The sequence below is a fragment of the Heterocephalus glaber genome, unplaced genomic scaffold (genome assembly GCF_053883595.1).
Source record: "Heterocephalus glaber isolate CG9 unplaced genomic scaffold, H.glaber_assembly_v1.0 deba00001481, whole genome shotgun sequence".
Classification (NCBI taxonomy): domain Eukaryota; kingdom Metazoa; phylum Chordata; class Mammalia; order Rodentia; family Bathyergidae; genus Heterocephalus; species Heterocephalus glaber.
This window is the reverse complement of record NW_028258317.1, coordinates 46,674,742-46,689,031: the sequence shown is the minus strand read 5'-3', so window position 1 is coordinate 46,689,031 and position 14,290 is coordinate 46,674,742. Positions and strand designations below refer to the sequence as shown.

At 42.0% G+C, this 14,290-nt stretch overlaps 1 protein-coding gene across 1 annotated transcript in view; it reads left to right on the top strand.

Annotated features, from left to right (window-relative positions):
* The window catches only part of Slc1a1 (solute carrier family 1 member 1), a 79,399-nt gene that overhangs the window by 61,391 nt on the left and 3,718 nt on the right, over positions 1 to 14,290 (top strand). The window contains exons 7-11 of the mRNA XM_004838232.4: positions 1,177 to 1,361; positions 2,526 to 2,633; positions 5,380 to 5,502; positions 5,979 to 6,173; positions 13,648 to 13,782. Of these exons, the coding sequence (XP_004838289.1) occupies positions 1,177 to 1,361; positions 2,526 to 2,633; positions 5,380 to 5,502; positions 5,979 to 6,173; positions 13,648 to 13,782 (746 nt within the window). The remainder of the gene's footprint in view (positions 1 to 1,176; positions 1,362 to 2,525; positions 2,634 to 5,379; positions 5,503 to 5,978; positions 6,174 to 13,647; positions 13,783 to 14,290) is intronic.

The following is a 14,290-nucleotide window of genomic DNA, read 5'->3' as shown; positions in this document are numbered from 1 at the left end:
CAGTGGACCCCTCTCCTGTCCAGATCTGCCTCCTCAGTTATTCCTTATTCTTGCCTTTTGATGTTTCACCAACATTTTTCTGAGGCCCCTTCATATGCCAGGTCTTACTGGGCATTATGATTATAATAGTTGAAAGATAGATATAGCATCTGCCTACATGCAAAAAGTGGAATTTCAATTGGGAAGAACAAGGTGCTTGGGAACATTCAACAGTAGTTTTAAGTTAGTTTGGGGGTCATAAATGATGAATAAGGATTATTTGAGCAGGTTACAAAGGCCCAGTACACCTGACTTTTGCCGTTCTTTGCCATTTTTTGGCACATGTTGTATCTTTTGGCTGCCTACTCTCAAACATAGCTTTCTCTGTCTTTGAAGCCCATTCATGGCCCAGGCTCTATGTGATGCTTGTAACGCTTACCTTGGCATTAGTTAATTACACACCAACTTGGTATTGGCCTGTGTTTCTCACAGATTGTCTTGTCTCTCCAGCTAAATTTGAAGACCTCATGTTGTAGCTAATGCTGTTAGAACATTCCAGCTACTCCATAAATATTTGTTTCATCATAAATAAGAAATGACTGGTATCCCATTGGTTCATCATAATTCTTTATAAACCTGGTTTATACCACTAAGATTATGTCATCTACTCCCAGTAAATCTCATGCTATTTTTGCCCAGGATACAGTAAAGAAATTGTTCATATTAGCAAATATCTGGCTAATTTTTGTATCTCCAAAATCTGTTGGGCATCCAAGACCAGAGGCAGTGAAAAAACGTTCCTATGCTTCATCATCGAGGTAAAACAGATAGCAAAATGTCCTAAAAAGGTTCACTCTGGTATTTTGTACTTCCTGCATTATTAATTTCTTTCTTAAAATAGACTCCAAATGTAGCTAGTAGTTAAAATAACACTGAAAAGAGTCCTGATTCTAAAATTCATAATAAAAATGTAAAACATTCCAAAATTAGAAATTTTCAAAAGAAATATTCAAATATGGACTTGTTAAGAGAAGGAAAAATCTGTTAAGCTTCAATGGGGGGATAATATTTGTTACATATGCAGGGATGATGATGATCATGATGATGATGATTAAATTTCCTAAAGTAATGTTGACTCTGGGAGATCACTGTGATTGTAATCATGCATCAATATATTTTCTTGGTTTTGATCCACAGAACAAAACGAAGGAATACAAAATTGTAGGCAATTATGCAGATGGTGTAAATGTCCTGGGTTTGATTGTCTTTTGCCTCGTATTTGGACTTGTCATTGGAAAAATGGGAGAAAAGGGACAGATTTTGGTGGATTTCTTCAATGCTTTGAGTGATGCAACCATGAAAATCGTTCAGATCATTATGTGGTGAGCAGACACTATTTAATGCCATTTTGCTTCCCCTGAACAACTCTGTGTCCTCAAAATTAGAAAGAAGCTAATGCTCCTCAGCTGGCCTCTTCCTAGAGGAAGCAGACACTGCAACTCAAAACACTAGAGTAGTAAATAACTCCACATACTGTTTAGGAGTTCATTCTTCAATAAAAGGCTGTCAGCCCTGTCTTACCCTCAAAGCCTTGGGAGATCATCTTGCACCCAACCACCATTTGTGTAAGAGGCGACTCTTAAAGCAATGATTTGAAATAGTTACTTGCACATCAGAACACAAAGTGCTTTCCTTCTTAGGCCCTAGACAGAAGTAGGATTTAAAATATTAATAACTGCTCCAGCATGGGTCTTAACCCATCTGAAGGAAAGCTACCATCTGAGTATCTGCCCTGTCTCTGAGATGCCAGGAACTCCACTTTTCTTGAGAGACCTCTGCCTCACTTATCTCTTATCAAATTGGTTCAGCATTATTTAATCCAAAGGTAGACATTGCTAGTGACATGAAAGACTCATTAATAACAGGTAGATAAGTCACTTAATGCAGCAAAAACCTCAGCTTCATCATCTGTTAAAAAGGATTAAAAAACCCTATGTCCAGGGCTAGAACAGTACATTAAGTGAAATGATGAATATAAAATGCTTTCCTTAACCCAAGACATAATGAGCTCCACAAATAGAGCTATTATGACCACTCCACTACTCCTACCATTGCCTCTGTTTTTGATACCTGAGAAACAAAATGACCATGGCTAGAAAGAGCCTAGCATCCATATTTTGTAGTGAGAATCAAGTGCAAGTGAGATAAGCACATATGACAAATCTATAGGATGTATGTGCACTTGTGTTTGCTATGGCATGGGGTATGCACCAGTCTGACCACAGATTCTTGTCAAGTTTGCAAACTACTGTCAGTAGTTCAAATGGGCAGAATCTAAGGTGCATGCAGATACTACAAACTAGAGCCAGTAGTCCACCCAGGACTTGGAGCTGAGCCCTTGGTTTCATGCTGTACCCTGAGTTCCTCCCAGCTGAGTGGGCATGCAGCCTGCGAGTGTATGCCCTGGCTTATTCCTTCCCCCAACATCCTCATCCAGAGAAAATCTCTGATGATAGAATTGTGTCTCTGTTGTGCTTACTTCTTAGTTATATGCCACTTGGTATTTTGTTCCTGATTGCTGGGAAGATCATAGAAGTCGAAGACTGGGAAATATTCCGCAAGCTGGGTCTTTACATGGCCACCGTCCTGAGTGGGTATGTCTGACTCAAGAGAAGAAACAAAAACTTCATTGGTCCAATAGGATTGCTGCAGGGAGGCTGGGGTGTCTTTGGTTAAAGTCAGCTTGCTCTGCTCCCTAGTGCAGGGAAAGATAAGGTTCAGAAATAAGAGAGCAGGGGGAGAGAGCTGTCCTTTAACAGCTGCACTGTAGGTGGATCATTCTGGGCTAATTTCCAGCTCTTGGCAGAACAGCCTGGATCAGGCTTTGCCATCGCTGCTGTTGTTGGTTGTGTTTAAATGATTTTTTTTTTTTAACTAGAGAGAAAGCCACTCGCTTCTTCTTGCTGCTTCCTGCCTATTACTTCCTCAAGAATATAAACCAGCCAGGCAATTAAGGAAAGCCCCCTGCATACCCTTGACACTGGTGTTTTAGGGTAGAGCCCCAACTCAGGGTGTGTGTGTGGGGGGGTCCCCAACAGACCAGGCTGGGCCACTTGTCCCAAAACACCAATGAAGGAGAGGAACAGTGGTGAAGGGCAGGAAAGGAGATTTACTCAGCATGACCATACCATGCAGAAAGATAGAGAAGTTTAAGATCTTTCTTCAAGGAGCTGACAGAAACTTTAGGGTTTTATTGGAAAGAGGAATGAAGGCAAGGATTGAGGGTTTGTATAGCTGGCAGCATAGGTAATCCTGGCCAAGCATAGGCTGGTTGCTAGTTATCTCAGGATGGATTCTATGAGGTCCTGGAGAGCCATCATTGCTTGAGGGGGCAATTCATTCCCTCCCTGGGGTGATGACTCTTACTTAGGAGAGTACCCTGGGTCCATCACAGGGTAATTGTTCTTGCTTGAAGGGTGACCTCATCACAGGGTGGTCTCTGGGCCTCTGCTTTTCCTGGACTCTGAGGTAACTGTAGCTCTAGGATAATGACTGGAGATTTCTAGGCATCACTCCAGGGAGTGTGGAACTGAATGATATAAAAGTATGCAACTGGATGTCCCTGCAAATCCTGAAAATTACCTCAGTTATTCTTGGTATCCTCAGTGTTAAAGTGGGATGATACAAGCTTAGTGCTAATTATCTTTGTATTACTAGTTTTTAGACAGATACTCCTTAAGGGATTAACATGCCAATATGCAGAGATGAGCAGGAATTTGGCCCAAAGTTTCAACATAATAAAGGAAACAGATATAAAGTAAAGGCAGGGATACTAAGATTCATCCTAGTTTTAGTTACCCATTGGTCACCTGCAGACAGATCTAGGCTCTAAGTTCCTATTGCAGACCGAGATTGAAAGAAGTTAAAGAGAGTCTAAATGAAATCAGATCCTGCTCACACTGGTAGGAGCAGGAGGGCTAATTGGTTCAACTGCTATTCCTGGAGCTGGTGGCTACTGCCATGGCCCACATCATCAGGGTGTCAGGGAGAGTACTGGGGAAATCCTCAGGCTACTAGGAATTATGTGAGGCCATAGGCAGCAGGATGGGTCATTTGCAGGTTACAGGTGATTATTGGTTCCTTCAAAGGAAATGCAGGGGGGTAGGTAACGAATGGTGCCCTGGACATAGCCAAGGGCAGAATATGTCACACACAGTAAGAAATATAAGCCAAAGGAAGACAAAAATAATATTGATTTGATTCTCACAGGTCAAACACCCAACACAAGCCATCAACTCACATATTGGAATTGATTGCACTGCAGAGTTTCTGTTGCACACAGTGGTTCTTAATCTGTGTTTGCTGGAAGTACAGCCCTACCAGCCAACACAGAAGCAGCCTGAGTTTCTACAGTGTGAGGGCCAGAATCAAATCCCAGAGCCACAGAGGTCAATGAGGCAGGCCACCTACCTCCTCAGCGGCCAGCCCTTCTCTAGGCTGCTGAAACAGGCAGTACCAGGGTTGTGTCTAGACTGAGGCCTGTGATCCTCACCCATTCATTCCACAGTGGAGTTCTGCTGGATTTTCTCTGGCAATATGTAGATCTCTAACAAAAACTAAAAGTTACAGTTAAAAACTCGTAATTCTTAGCTATAAGCCCTCTGTTGAAAAGACCCCATCTTGACCCTCCAGAATTTGTATTTTCAATGATCCTTTATTATTTCAATTTTGTATAATGGATCTGTAGGCTCTTAAGTCCCACTTACATATATATGCCATGTGCCAAATGGTTCTCATTTCTTGAATTCCTCAATTCTGCGTAATCCTTATATTTCCATGTGGAACAAGGAATAATTTGAGAAGACATGAATAATAAAGGAAAGAGGGCCAGTCTCAAAGTATGTGGAGAAGCAAGGACTTTTCCCTTATTGCAATTCTGACTTCCCCGAATGGACACTGCTGAGGAAGACAGTGGTATGGTCCAGGGGACAGAGAGAAGCTATGATGAGGGTTATGAGAGGGTGTCATGGGGGAACAAAAAGAAAAAATCAGTTCTACCTGGGAAAGTGAAGGATGGCTTCCTGGAGAAGGCAATGTAAAGTGAAGAGCATATTCACACATGGCAGAAATAGAGCATTACAGGGATAACAGCAGCTTGATGTAACCCTTGGACTCAGCTATTGAATTTACCATTACCTTTGACAAGATGTTTCTTTACTGACTAAGCCTCTGCATCCTCATCTGTGGAATAAGGACATGTAATTCCTACTCTACTTCCCCTTTTCTCATTGGTTCATTACGACAGTTGAAAATTATCATGATTTAAGAAGCTGTTTGAAAAAAGGATTAAGTCCGAAGAGGTGGTATTCTCTAAAACTGTTTCTTCTCTTTTGTTTGCAGGCTTGCGATCCACTCCATTGTAATTCTCCCACTGATATATTTCATACTTGTGCGGAAGAACCCTTTCCGATTTGCCATGGGCATGGCCCAGGCTCTACTTACAGCTCTCATGATCTCATCCAGGTAACTAGCAAAGGGCCTTTTGGAAGAAGCCTCCAGGCCATACCTTATCAACTCTCACTTCACTTGATGAAGCAAACTCCAGTTTGTGGTTTGTTAGTACCTTGGAGAGATACCCTCATATTTTCTGCCCTGTCCTTGAGCATATTTCTTCACTCTCTTGAATGTTCTCTGTGCCTCAGGCATGGCCTGCAGCCCAGGAAGGAGGTCCAGTACGATTGGGGTGGTGATGAGCACAGCACCATCTGATTTCTGAACTCACCAAAAGTGCCAACAGGCTTCAGGCCCTTTGTTTACTTTTTAGAAGAGAGGTATGATTTCAGGTGGGGACTCAAGACAGGCATTCTTAGACAGTAGTTCTTTTCCTTTTTTTTTCTTGGTACCAGAGATCAAACTTGGGACCCTGTGCTTGTAAGGCAGGCAGCAGAACCACTGAGCTAAATCCCTGGGCCATAGTTCTTTTCTTTTTATCACACCAGTTCAGCAACCCTACCTGTTACCTTCCGCTGTGCAGAAGAAAAGAATAAGGTGGACAAGAGGATCACTAGATTTGTGTTGCCTGTTGGTGCCACAATCAACATGGATGGGACCGCGCTCTATGAAGCAGTGGCAGCTGTGTTCATTGCACAGTTGAATAACTTGGACCTGAGCATTGGGCAGATCATCACTATCAGGTAAGGATGGTGTCACATTCATTGCCATCACTCTCACTAGGATTACCTCAAGAAAAATGGTCTGGGAAGGAGACCACAAACAGCTCAGTGATGGATTTTTGTTTTGTTTTATTTTTTGTCCCTTCCCAAAATTAAGTACAAATACTGGACTCATGGTACCCAAGATTTCTGCTTCACGATCTGGGTAGCCAAAGCATCACTCTGCTCAATTCAGTGCACCTAGTAATTCCCAAGTGCAGAGTAGACACCAAAGACAGAATTGAATGAGAGGCAGTGCCTGCCTTCAGTGGGTCCCTGGTAGGTAGGGAATAGATAACCAAATAGTGCTGAAGGCTGTGATGGGACCATCACAGAACTTTGTATGGTAACCAGAGGAGGGACGAATTACCTCCCTTGGATGGTGAGGAAAGACTTTCTGGAGGAGAAAGTGTACTGAATCTTAGATGAACAATAAGAGTCTAACAGGCCAAGATGGAAGATAAAAGCTTTGGGTAGCAGAAGTAGCTCATACAGGGTTCATACGGGGCTAGTTCCAGAGTACAGATTATTTGGTATGGCCAGAATAAGAAGTACAATGTAGAGTGCATAAAAGAATGAGGAGGCTACAGTCATATCATGAAAAGCTTTATATGGGAAGCTCATATATCATGGACACATTTGCATTTTAGAGAAGTAACTGGAAATGTGGTGGATGGATTGGAGGGAGCAGGGATTACAAGCTGGAAAACCAGTTTGGCCCAGGTAAGGCACTGAAAGGTCTACATCAAGGCACTGACACTGTAGAGAAGAAAAAATTAACAAGCATCAGCTGGATTTCGAGCAAGGGACAAGGGAAGACTAGGATGACTTCCAGGGTTGACAGATACTCTGGATTGGTGGATGGGGTTTATCTAGCATAAGAGAAGCAAGAGAAAAATAAAGACATTTTGAGTCCATTGAATTTTAGATGCCGTTAAGATTTCCCCATAGATCCAGGCATGGTGGTACCTACCTGTAATTCTAAAATTGGGGGAAAATGGGGGGCTCACAAGTTTGAGCCCAGCCTAGGCAACTTAGTGACTTAGCAAAACTAAACTATCTCAAAATTTTAAATAAATAAATAAACAAATAAGTAAATGGCTGGAGTATACAGGTCAGCTCAAAGGCCCTGGGTTCAATCCACACTCCTGGGAGTAGGTGGGACTTCCACCTAGATACATGCAGTGAAAAATGTAGGTCTGGTCTGCAGATACAGAAGTCAGGATCATCAACTTACTGGTGGCCATCAGACGTGTGGGTCATGAGTCAGGTGTCTGTGTTTGGCTCTCAGCAGCACTATGATTAGTTGTGGCCTTGGGCAAGAGACTTGCATTCTCTAGCTTCTGTTTTCTCACCTGTAAAATGAGGTTAATAATAGTACCTACAGTTTATCCAAGTGGTGGTGATCAAATAAGCTCATGCATATAAAATTTTTAGTGCCCACATCGTGAGCATTAAGCAGATAATGAGGAACAGATGACATTGTGTACTGAGAGTTTGCAGCCAAGAGACTGAAACAAAGGGCCGAGCCTTGGAAAATCTTGATATAAGGCAGACTGAGAAAGGGGCAGCCAAGAAGAAGAGCAATTGGGAAAGAAATGGTACCCAGACCCCTATATCCCACCATGTACTAAACTAAAATCAGAATGGATCAAAGAACTAAATGTTGAAACCAGAACAATCTGGTGGAGGATAAAAATCAGTAAAACTCCTGATGTCGTAGGGATAAGGACTTTTTGAACAGAGCCCCAGCTGCATAGGAAATAGTACCAAGAATCAACAAATGGGATCAGACCAAAATAATAAGCTTCTGCACAGCCAAAGAAACAACCAGCAGAGTGAAAAGACAACCTACAGAATAGGGAACAAATTTTTCCCAGCTATTCAAGGGACGGAGGACTAATATCTAGAATATATGAAGAACTCAAAAAAGTAGAACCTCTCAAAATAAGACACCCAATCAAAAAATAGGCAAGTGAAATGAATAGATGCTTCACAGAAAAACAAATGGCCAATAAATACCTGAACACATGTTCAACATCACTGGCCATTACAGAAATGTAAATTAAAACAACACTAAGAGACCATCGGAAAGAATGGCCATCATCAAGAAATCAGATAGTAACAAATTCTGGTGAGAATGCCGGGGAAAAAAGAGCCCTTCTCCATTGCTGGTGGAAATGTAAACTAGTACAACCACTATGGTAATCAATATGGAGATTCCTCAAAAAACTAAAAATAGAAATTTCATTTCACCCAGATATTCCTCTTGTAGGTACCTTGCCAAAGAGTTAAAGACATCATATTACAAGGATACATGCATAGTCATGTTTATAGCAACACAACTCATAATAGCTAAATCTTGGAAGCAACCTATATGCCCATCAACAGATGGATGGAGAAAGAAAATGTGATATTTACACACAACGGAGTACTGTGCTGCCATAAAGAAGGATAAACTTGAGTCATTTTTAAGAAAATAGATGAACTATGAGACCATAATGTTAAGTGAAATAAATCAGACACACAAGCTTAAATATCACATTTTCTCTGATATGAGAAACCCAAAATTGAAATAAAGAGCAAAATAAAAGGTAGGAGGAAGAAGGGAGATAGAACTTTCTCAAATGGGAAGGGGATCAAGAGACAGAGAGGAAGAGGAAAGGGAGGGAGAGGAATGAAAAAAGGAATTAAGATGTGTTATGTACATGTACCAGCTCCCCACAAGGGATGAAAACATCATGTTCTGCAAATATGTCCAGTACTGATAAAAAAGAAAGATAGGAGGTAGCCAGGAGCCATGGTATCATGAAAACCTAAGAGGAGACAGGTTTGCAAGGATGAAAATGGTCCCGAGCCAGACACTGTGGAGAAGTCTAGTCAAATGAGCACTGAAATCGTCTGCCCAAGGAGACAGTAGACATGTCATTAGTGACTTTTGCCAGTTGTTTCTGGGACAGTTCTGTCCAGTATGGTTGCCACACAAACATGTGGACAGGGGCTGGCTGAACTGGACAGCACAGACATCAAACAAGTCCATCAGTGCAGAAAGTTCTACTGAACAGCACTGCATTTGAGTAACAGCCTCAGATTAGCATTCACCTAGGGGGTTCAGTTCAGGTCAGAGAGGAAGGTTAAGATGACACTGGGTCCCCAGGCCTATTTAAGGCTAAATCTGAATCTTTCAGAGTTAACCAACTTTCGTAACCACAGTGTAGACACAAATGCTAAACATAAGGAAGAATCTGTTGGGCCGGGGATTTAGCTCAGTGGTTCTGGTGCCTGCCTTGTAAGTGCAAGGTCCTGAGTTTGATCCCCGGTACTGAAAAAAAAAAAAAAAAGGATCTGTTAACTAACAATGTTCTAATACTGTACATTTTAAAAATCCTCCCTATTCCCGAATCATAAAGTTTTGCTGTTTGCTTGAAACAGACAAGAGACAAGTGCAAAATGCACCATTGCGCAGATCACCTGAGGGTGATACAGATGCTGCCTTCTGTATAATGTGTTAGTGGCTAAAGAAGCCCATGTGGACAGAGCTTTGGTAAGGTCCTGTAGTTACAACAGCAATGAGTATGTGAAAACTAAAACTGAATGGTGTCTGAGAGTTTCTGCTCCACAACCACCACTGTGGTTCCAGCAGCTGTTACTTTTCCATTTCCAGTGTCCTCGCACCCCCACCTCCTCATCTGGGCCCGGAGAATCCAGGCTGCACTGAACTCATTTCCAAAGAGTGGTTGTGTGCAGTCTTGGTGCTTTTTGTGTATTTGCACTTTACAATGAATCCCCTTCCTCTTCCTTAGTCATACCTCTTCTAGATCTTTCTAACTTTTTTGTAAACTTGGCTGCTTCGAGGAATCAACTTTCGGCCTAGAGACTAATTAGCTAATTCACAAGTCCTCTCTCCTCTGGTGTATTCTTAAATCCAACTTACTGGTAATCAGTAGCCCAGAACCAGTAACAACTGTGAGGCCCAAAGTAATTGTTGACTTAAAGTAAAAAGTCCTCTCTGTCTCTACCTAAAATAATAAAAGTTTTAACTTTACAGGTTACAGTTACAGTTCGTGTGGTTAATGGTTAAAGAGAATTTTGACTTCTTATATTTCTTTCTGTGAACTGGACATCAAAGAAACATAGATATGATCCTTTTGTGGTTTTATCTTAATTTTTCCTTATCACAGGTTATAAGTGATTGAAAATTGGATGAATTATCTTATATCAAAAGATTACTACAGGTTTTGGATCCTGGAAAGGGGTTAGAGGAAAAAAGCAGCCATAGTTGTTGTTGCAATAGCACAGGTTGAGTAACTATTCAAAATACTTGGAACAAGAAGTGTTTTGTATTCTGGATTTTTTTTTTAGGTTTTGTAATATTTGCATATACATAATGAGAGATCTTGGAGATGAAACCAAAGTCTAAATACGAATCTCACTTATTTTTGTGTACACCTTATGCACCATAGCCTTGTTGTGCCCAGATTGCGAAGTCCCAGAGACCACCAGGAGGCCGTTTCCGATGTAAGCACACGAGGGTCGTTTATTCAAGCTTAAGCAGGGACTCTCAATTGTCACCGACACAGCGGATCGAGATTGAGAGCCCCGAGTTCCAAATTAGCAGGGTTTTTATTGAGATTACAGCAAGCTTCGGTCATTAGCAGCCGTATGATTGGTTAACATTTAGCAAGTATGAAGTGTAGAATTTTGATTGGCTAGGCTCATTGGGGGTTGAAGGGGATTACGTATAGGTTTTTACAAGAAGAATGGGGACAAAGGTTAGTGGTCTACTGTCACGTACTGATGGTCAGCAGACATCCTGACTAATGGCCACGACCACCCTGTGTGGACAGTCAGCACGTTAACAGATTGTCCTATAGATAGTGGGCCCGGGACATTTGTTTCTAGGGCAAACAGATGGCTGAGTAATAAACTTAGGAATCCTGAGTTGTGGATTACGTCCTTTGTCCCAGTTCAAGCACAAATTTGAGAGAACAAAGGAGGCTGCTTCATTTTGGACAAAATGGAGTCATTCTGGTCCCACATTCACAAAATGGAGTCACTTTTGGTCCCACAGCCTTAAGGTAATTTTATAGTTTTGTTTTGTCTTTTAGCACCACCTGAATTTTGGCTGCAGCCTATCACATGAGATCAGACATAAAATTTTCCACTGTGCCATCACGTCACTTTTAGATTTTGGAGCATTTTGGATGTGAAAACTTTAAATTAGGGCTCTTCAACCTGTAGTTGTTTTGCTTGTTGCTAAAGTTGTAGTGGTGGTAGTAACACTGGCAGTGGCAGCAATAGTAGCGTAAGTAGCAGCAGCAGAGGTAATACATTTTAAATTACCATACAGGTGCTACCCCAGATGGCCTATATATGGATTAATCTTCATAGCAGCCCTGCAAAGTAGACATAGTATCCTCATACTACAGGCAAGGAATTGAGACAGAGAAGTAACTTGCCTAAGTTACTTCTGTTAGTAAAACAGCAAAGCCAGGACTGTAACTCAGGTATGTCTGACTCTAAAATCTGTGTTCATTCCAGTTCACAGCCCAGCCTTCAGCCTGTTTAGAAAGCCGAGTTAAAACTAGGCCTCAGTACTAGGAAAGAATTTCGTACCTTAGAGACCAAAAAACCCTCTCAGCCAAAATAGAATATGTTCAGAAGCAGGAACAGGTTTTTAGAATTTTTTACCTTACCTGAAAATTTATAGTTCTGAGTTTCAGACCAAAGCCAGTCCAGCAACAGATGGAAGTTTAACAAGCAAGGTCAAGGGTCAAAGGCAGAGTTTTCTTTAACTAAATAGATTTTTTGAGTTTCAAGTCCAGCTTTGGGCTATAGGACATGGTTAATTATGATGTGTGGAGGCTTCCAAGAGAGATAAGCGGACCTGAACACAAATCACTTCTGACAAAACCTATTGATGCATTCGATTTAAATTTCTTTTCAGTCCATATTGAAATAAAGTTGGGTTTTCCAAAGAGTACTTAGGCCGAAGAGAACATGTCCAAAGGATTATGCAAACACACAACTTTTAGAGAAACTGGTACAGCCGTAGACATCTCTAATTTACTATAAATTGATGGCTATGGGCACTGAAGGAAAACATGCTTATCACACTTGAGCCTGAATTTGTACCCTCAGGTGGCCTCTGTGACACATCATTATGCAGATGAATGGGCAGGAGAGTGAGCTTCCTTAGAACTCAGGGACTTTTTGAGCCCACAGGAATATGGTCTTGTGCATAGAACTAGGGCGATTTCTAGTTTAAATGGATAGTTTCTACATCTTAACCCTTCAACCCATTAGCATCACCGTGACAGTGCAAGCCTTGGCCCAAGGGGGAGGGTGTGGTTTTAAATGTATTGTGTGTGTCCTCTCAAAGCTCTTCCAAGAGGAAGGATTTTTCAGGGCATCATGAACCTTGATTTCCTCCAAAACTCCAATTACAATAATAAAGTTGTTACTGATTTTTTAAAAAAAGCCTGCACATTCCAAAGAGAAAAATCCCTAGTGCTACATCTTCGCTGCCCAAGAGGGATCTTTCTAAACGCATGGTAATAAAGTTCATGTGGCTGCCTCTCCTGGATTCCACATCTCTCTTCCTTTTGTACACAATGCATTCACTGACAGAAAGGAGCAGGCAAAAATAAATGCTTATACCTTGGACAGGAGTATTCTGTCTTTCAATTCAGTGCCCCAAAGGCAATTGTCAGAGAGGTCAAGACTCTTGTGATGTCCAGAAAGTGCATAAAACCTAATCAAGCGTTGCCACATTCCTTTACCCTCACCTGATACACCTGTCCCTCCACCCTACCACTGTCCCTCTACTCATCCTTCAAGGCAACATAAATTCCTGGAACACATTGGATGCTCAGCATATAATAGGGCAGGTGAATAGGTGGAAGAAGGGAGGAAGAAAACGTATGGAGAGGTACCTGGCTTTAATTTAGGATGGATGCCAAAGCTTTTGTAAATAAGGAGGGGAAGGGGGGTTGAAGGGAGGAGAAGGGAATGGGGAGAAAAAGAATCAAGATATATCATGTACAGGGACAAATTCCCTGTGATGAATGTGATCATGTAGACCTAAAATGTACCAATAAACTTAATTAATTTTACAAAATGTTTTTAATTAGGATGGATGCATGGACAGGTAGGTAAACCCTTCTAAAAATACCCAGTTGATAAACCCGTGAGTAACTCTCTGGTTTATTGGCGCCACTCCTTGCAGCTCTTCTCTACTTCCTCTCTCCTCCCAGCACGTGGCACCATCTCCTCTCAGCCCCCTACTGCTCTCATCTTCTAATTAGGCAGAGCTAGTGCTCAGCAGAAAACAGATTCTGACTGGCCTAACTGGGGATGCGGCAGTAATTGCTGTGAAGATTAACTTTCAGGCCAGGGGCCTCAAAGAAAGAAATAGGGGTCTAACTTCTTTCCTGCTGGTGTGTTTTGGCTACAGCATCACAGCCACAGCTGCCAGCATTGGAGCTGCTGGAGTGCCCCAGGCTGGCCTGGTGACCATGGTGATCGTGCTGAGTGCTGTGGGTCTGCCTGCTGAGGATGTCACCCTGATCATCGCCGTTGACTGGCTCCTGTGAGTTGGAATAAATGCCCTGCCTCAGCTGAATGGGCGAGCAGCTTCCTAGCCATGCAGAGTCTGCAGCCTGCCATCATTCTCTTCTCCAGTTGCCTAATGAGCCATCTGTTGCTTCTTTAATTTCCCTCTGATCAGGTCATCTTATACCATGTTTAAAATTTAACTCCTCATTACTTGGAACACTGGTTTTAAAAAACCAGTGCGCTCTAATCTCCCATTACACCTGGTAATGCTAAAGGTTAGGACCTGGGTGTGGGATAAGATAAATATGGATAACAAAGTTAAGGAGCTGGGCAAGGCACTGTAGCTATCTCAGTTTATCCCAGCCCTGCTTTGGCATCACAGACTTAAAGCCACCAAGTTGAAAACCAGTGCATCTTTGGAGTCAGCAGTGATATGAGCAGAGGCTCTGGGATAAGACTGATTTAGGTGTGAATTCCCACTCAGTGTCTTACTAGCTTTTTGTCCTTCAGCAAGTTTATTGCTTCTCTGAGGTCTAGGAGCA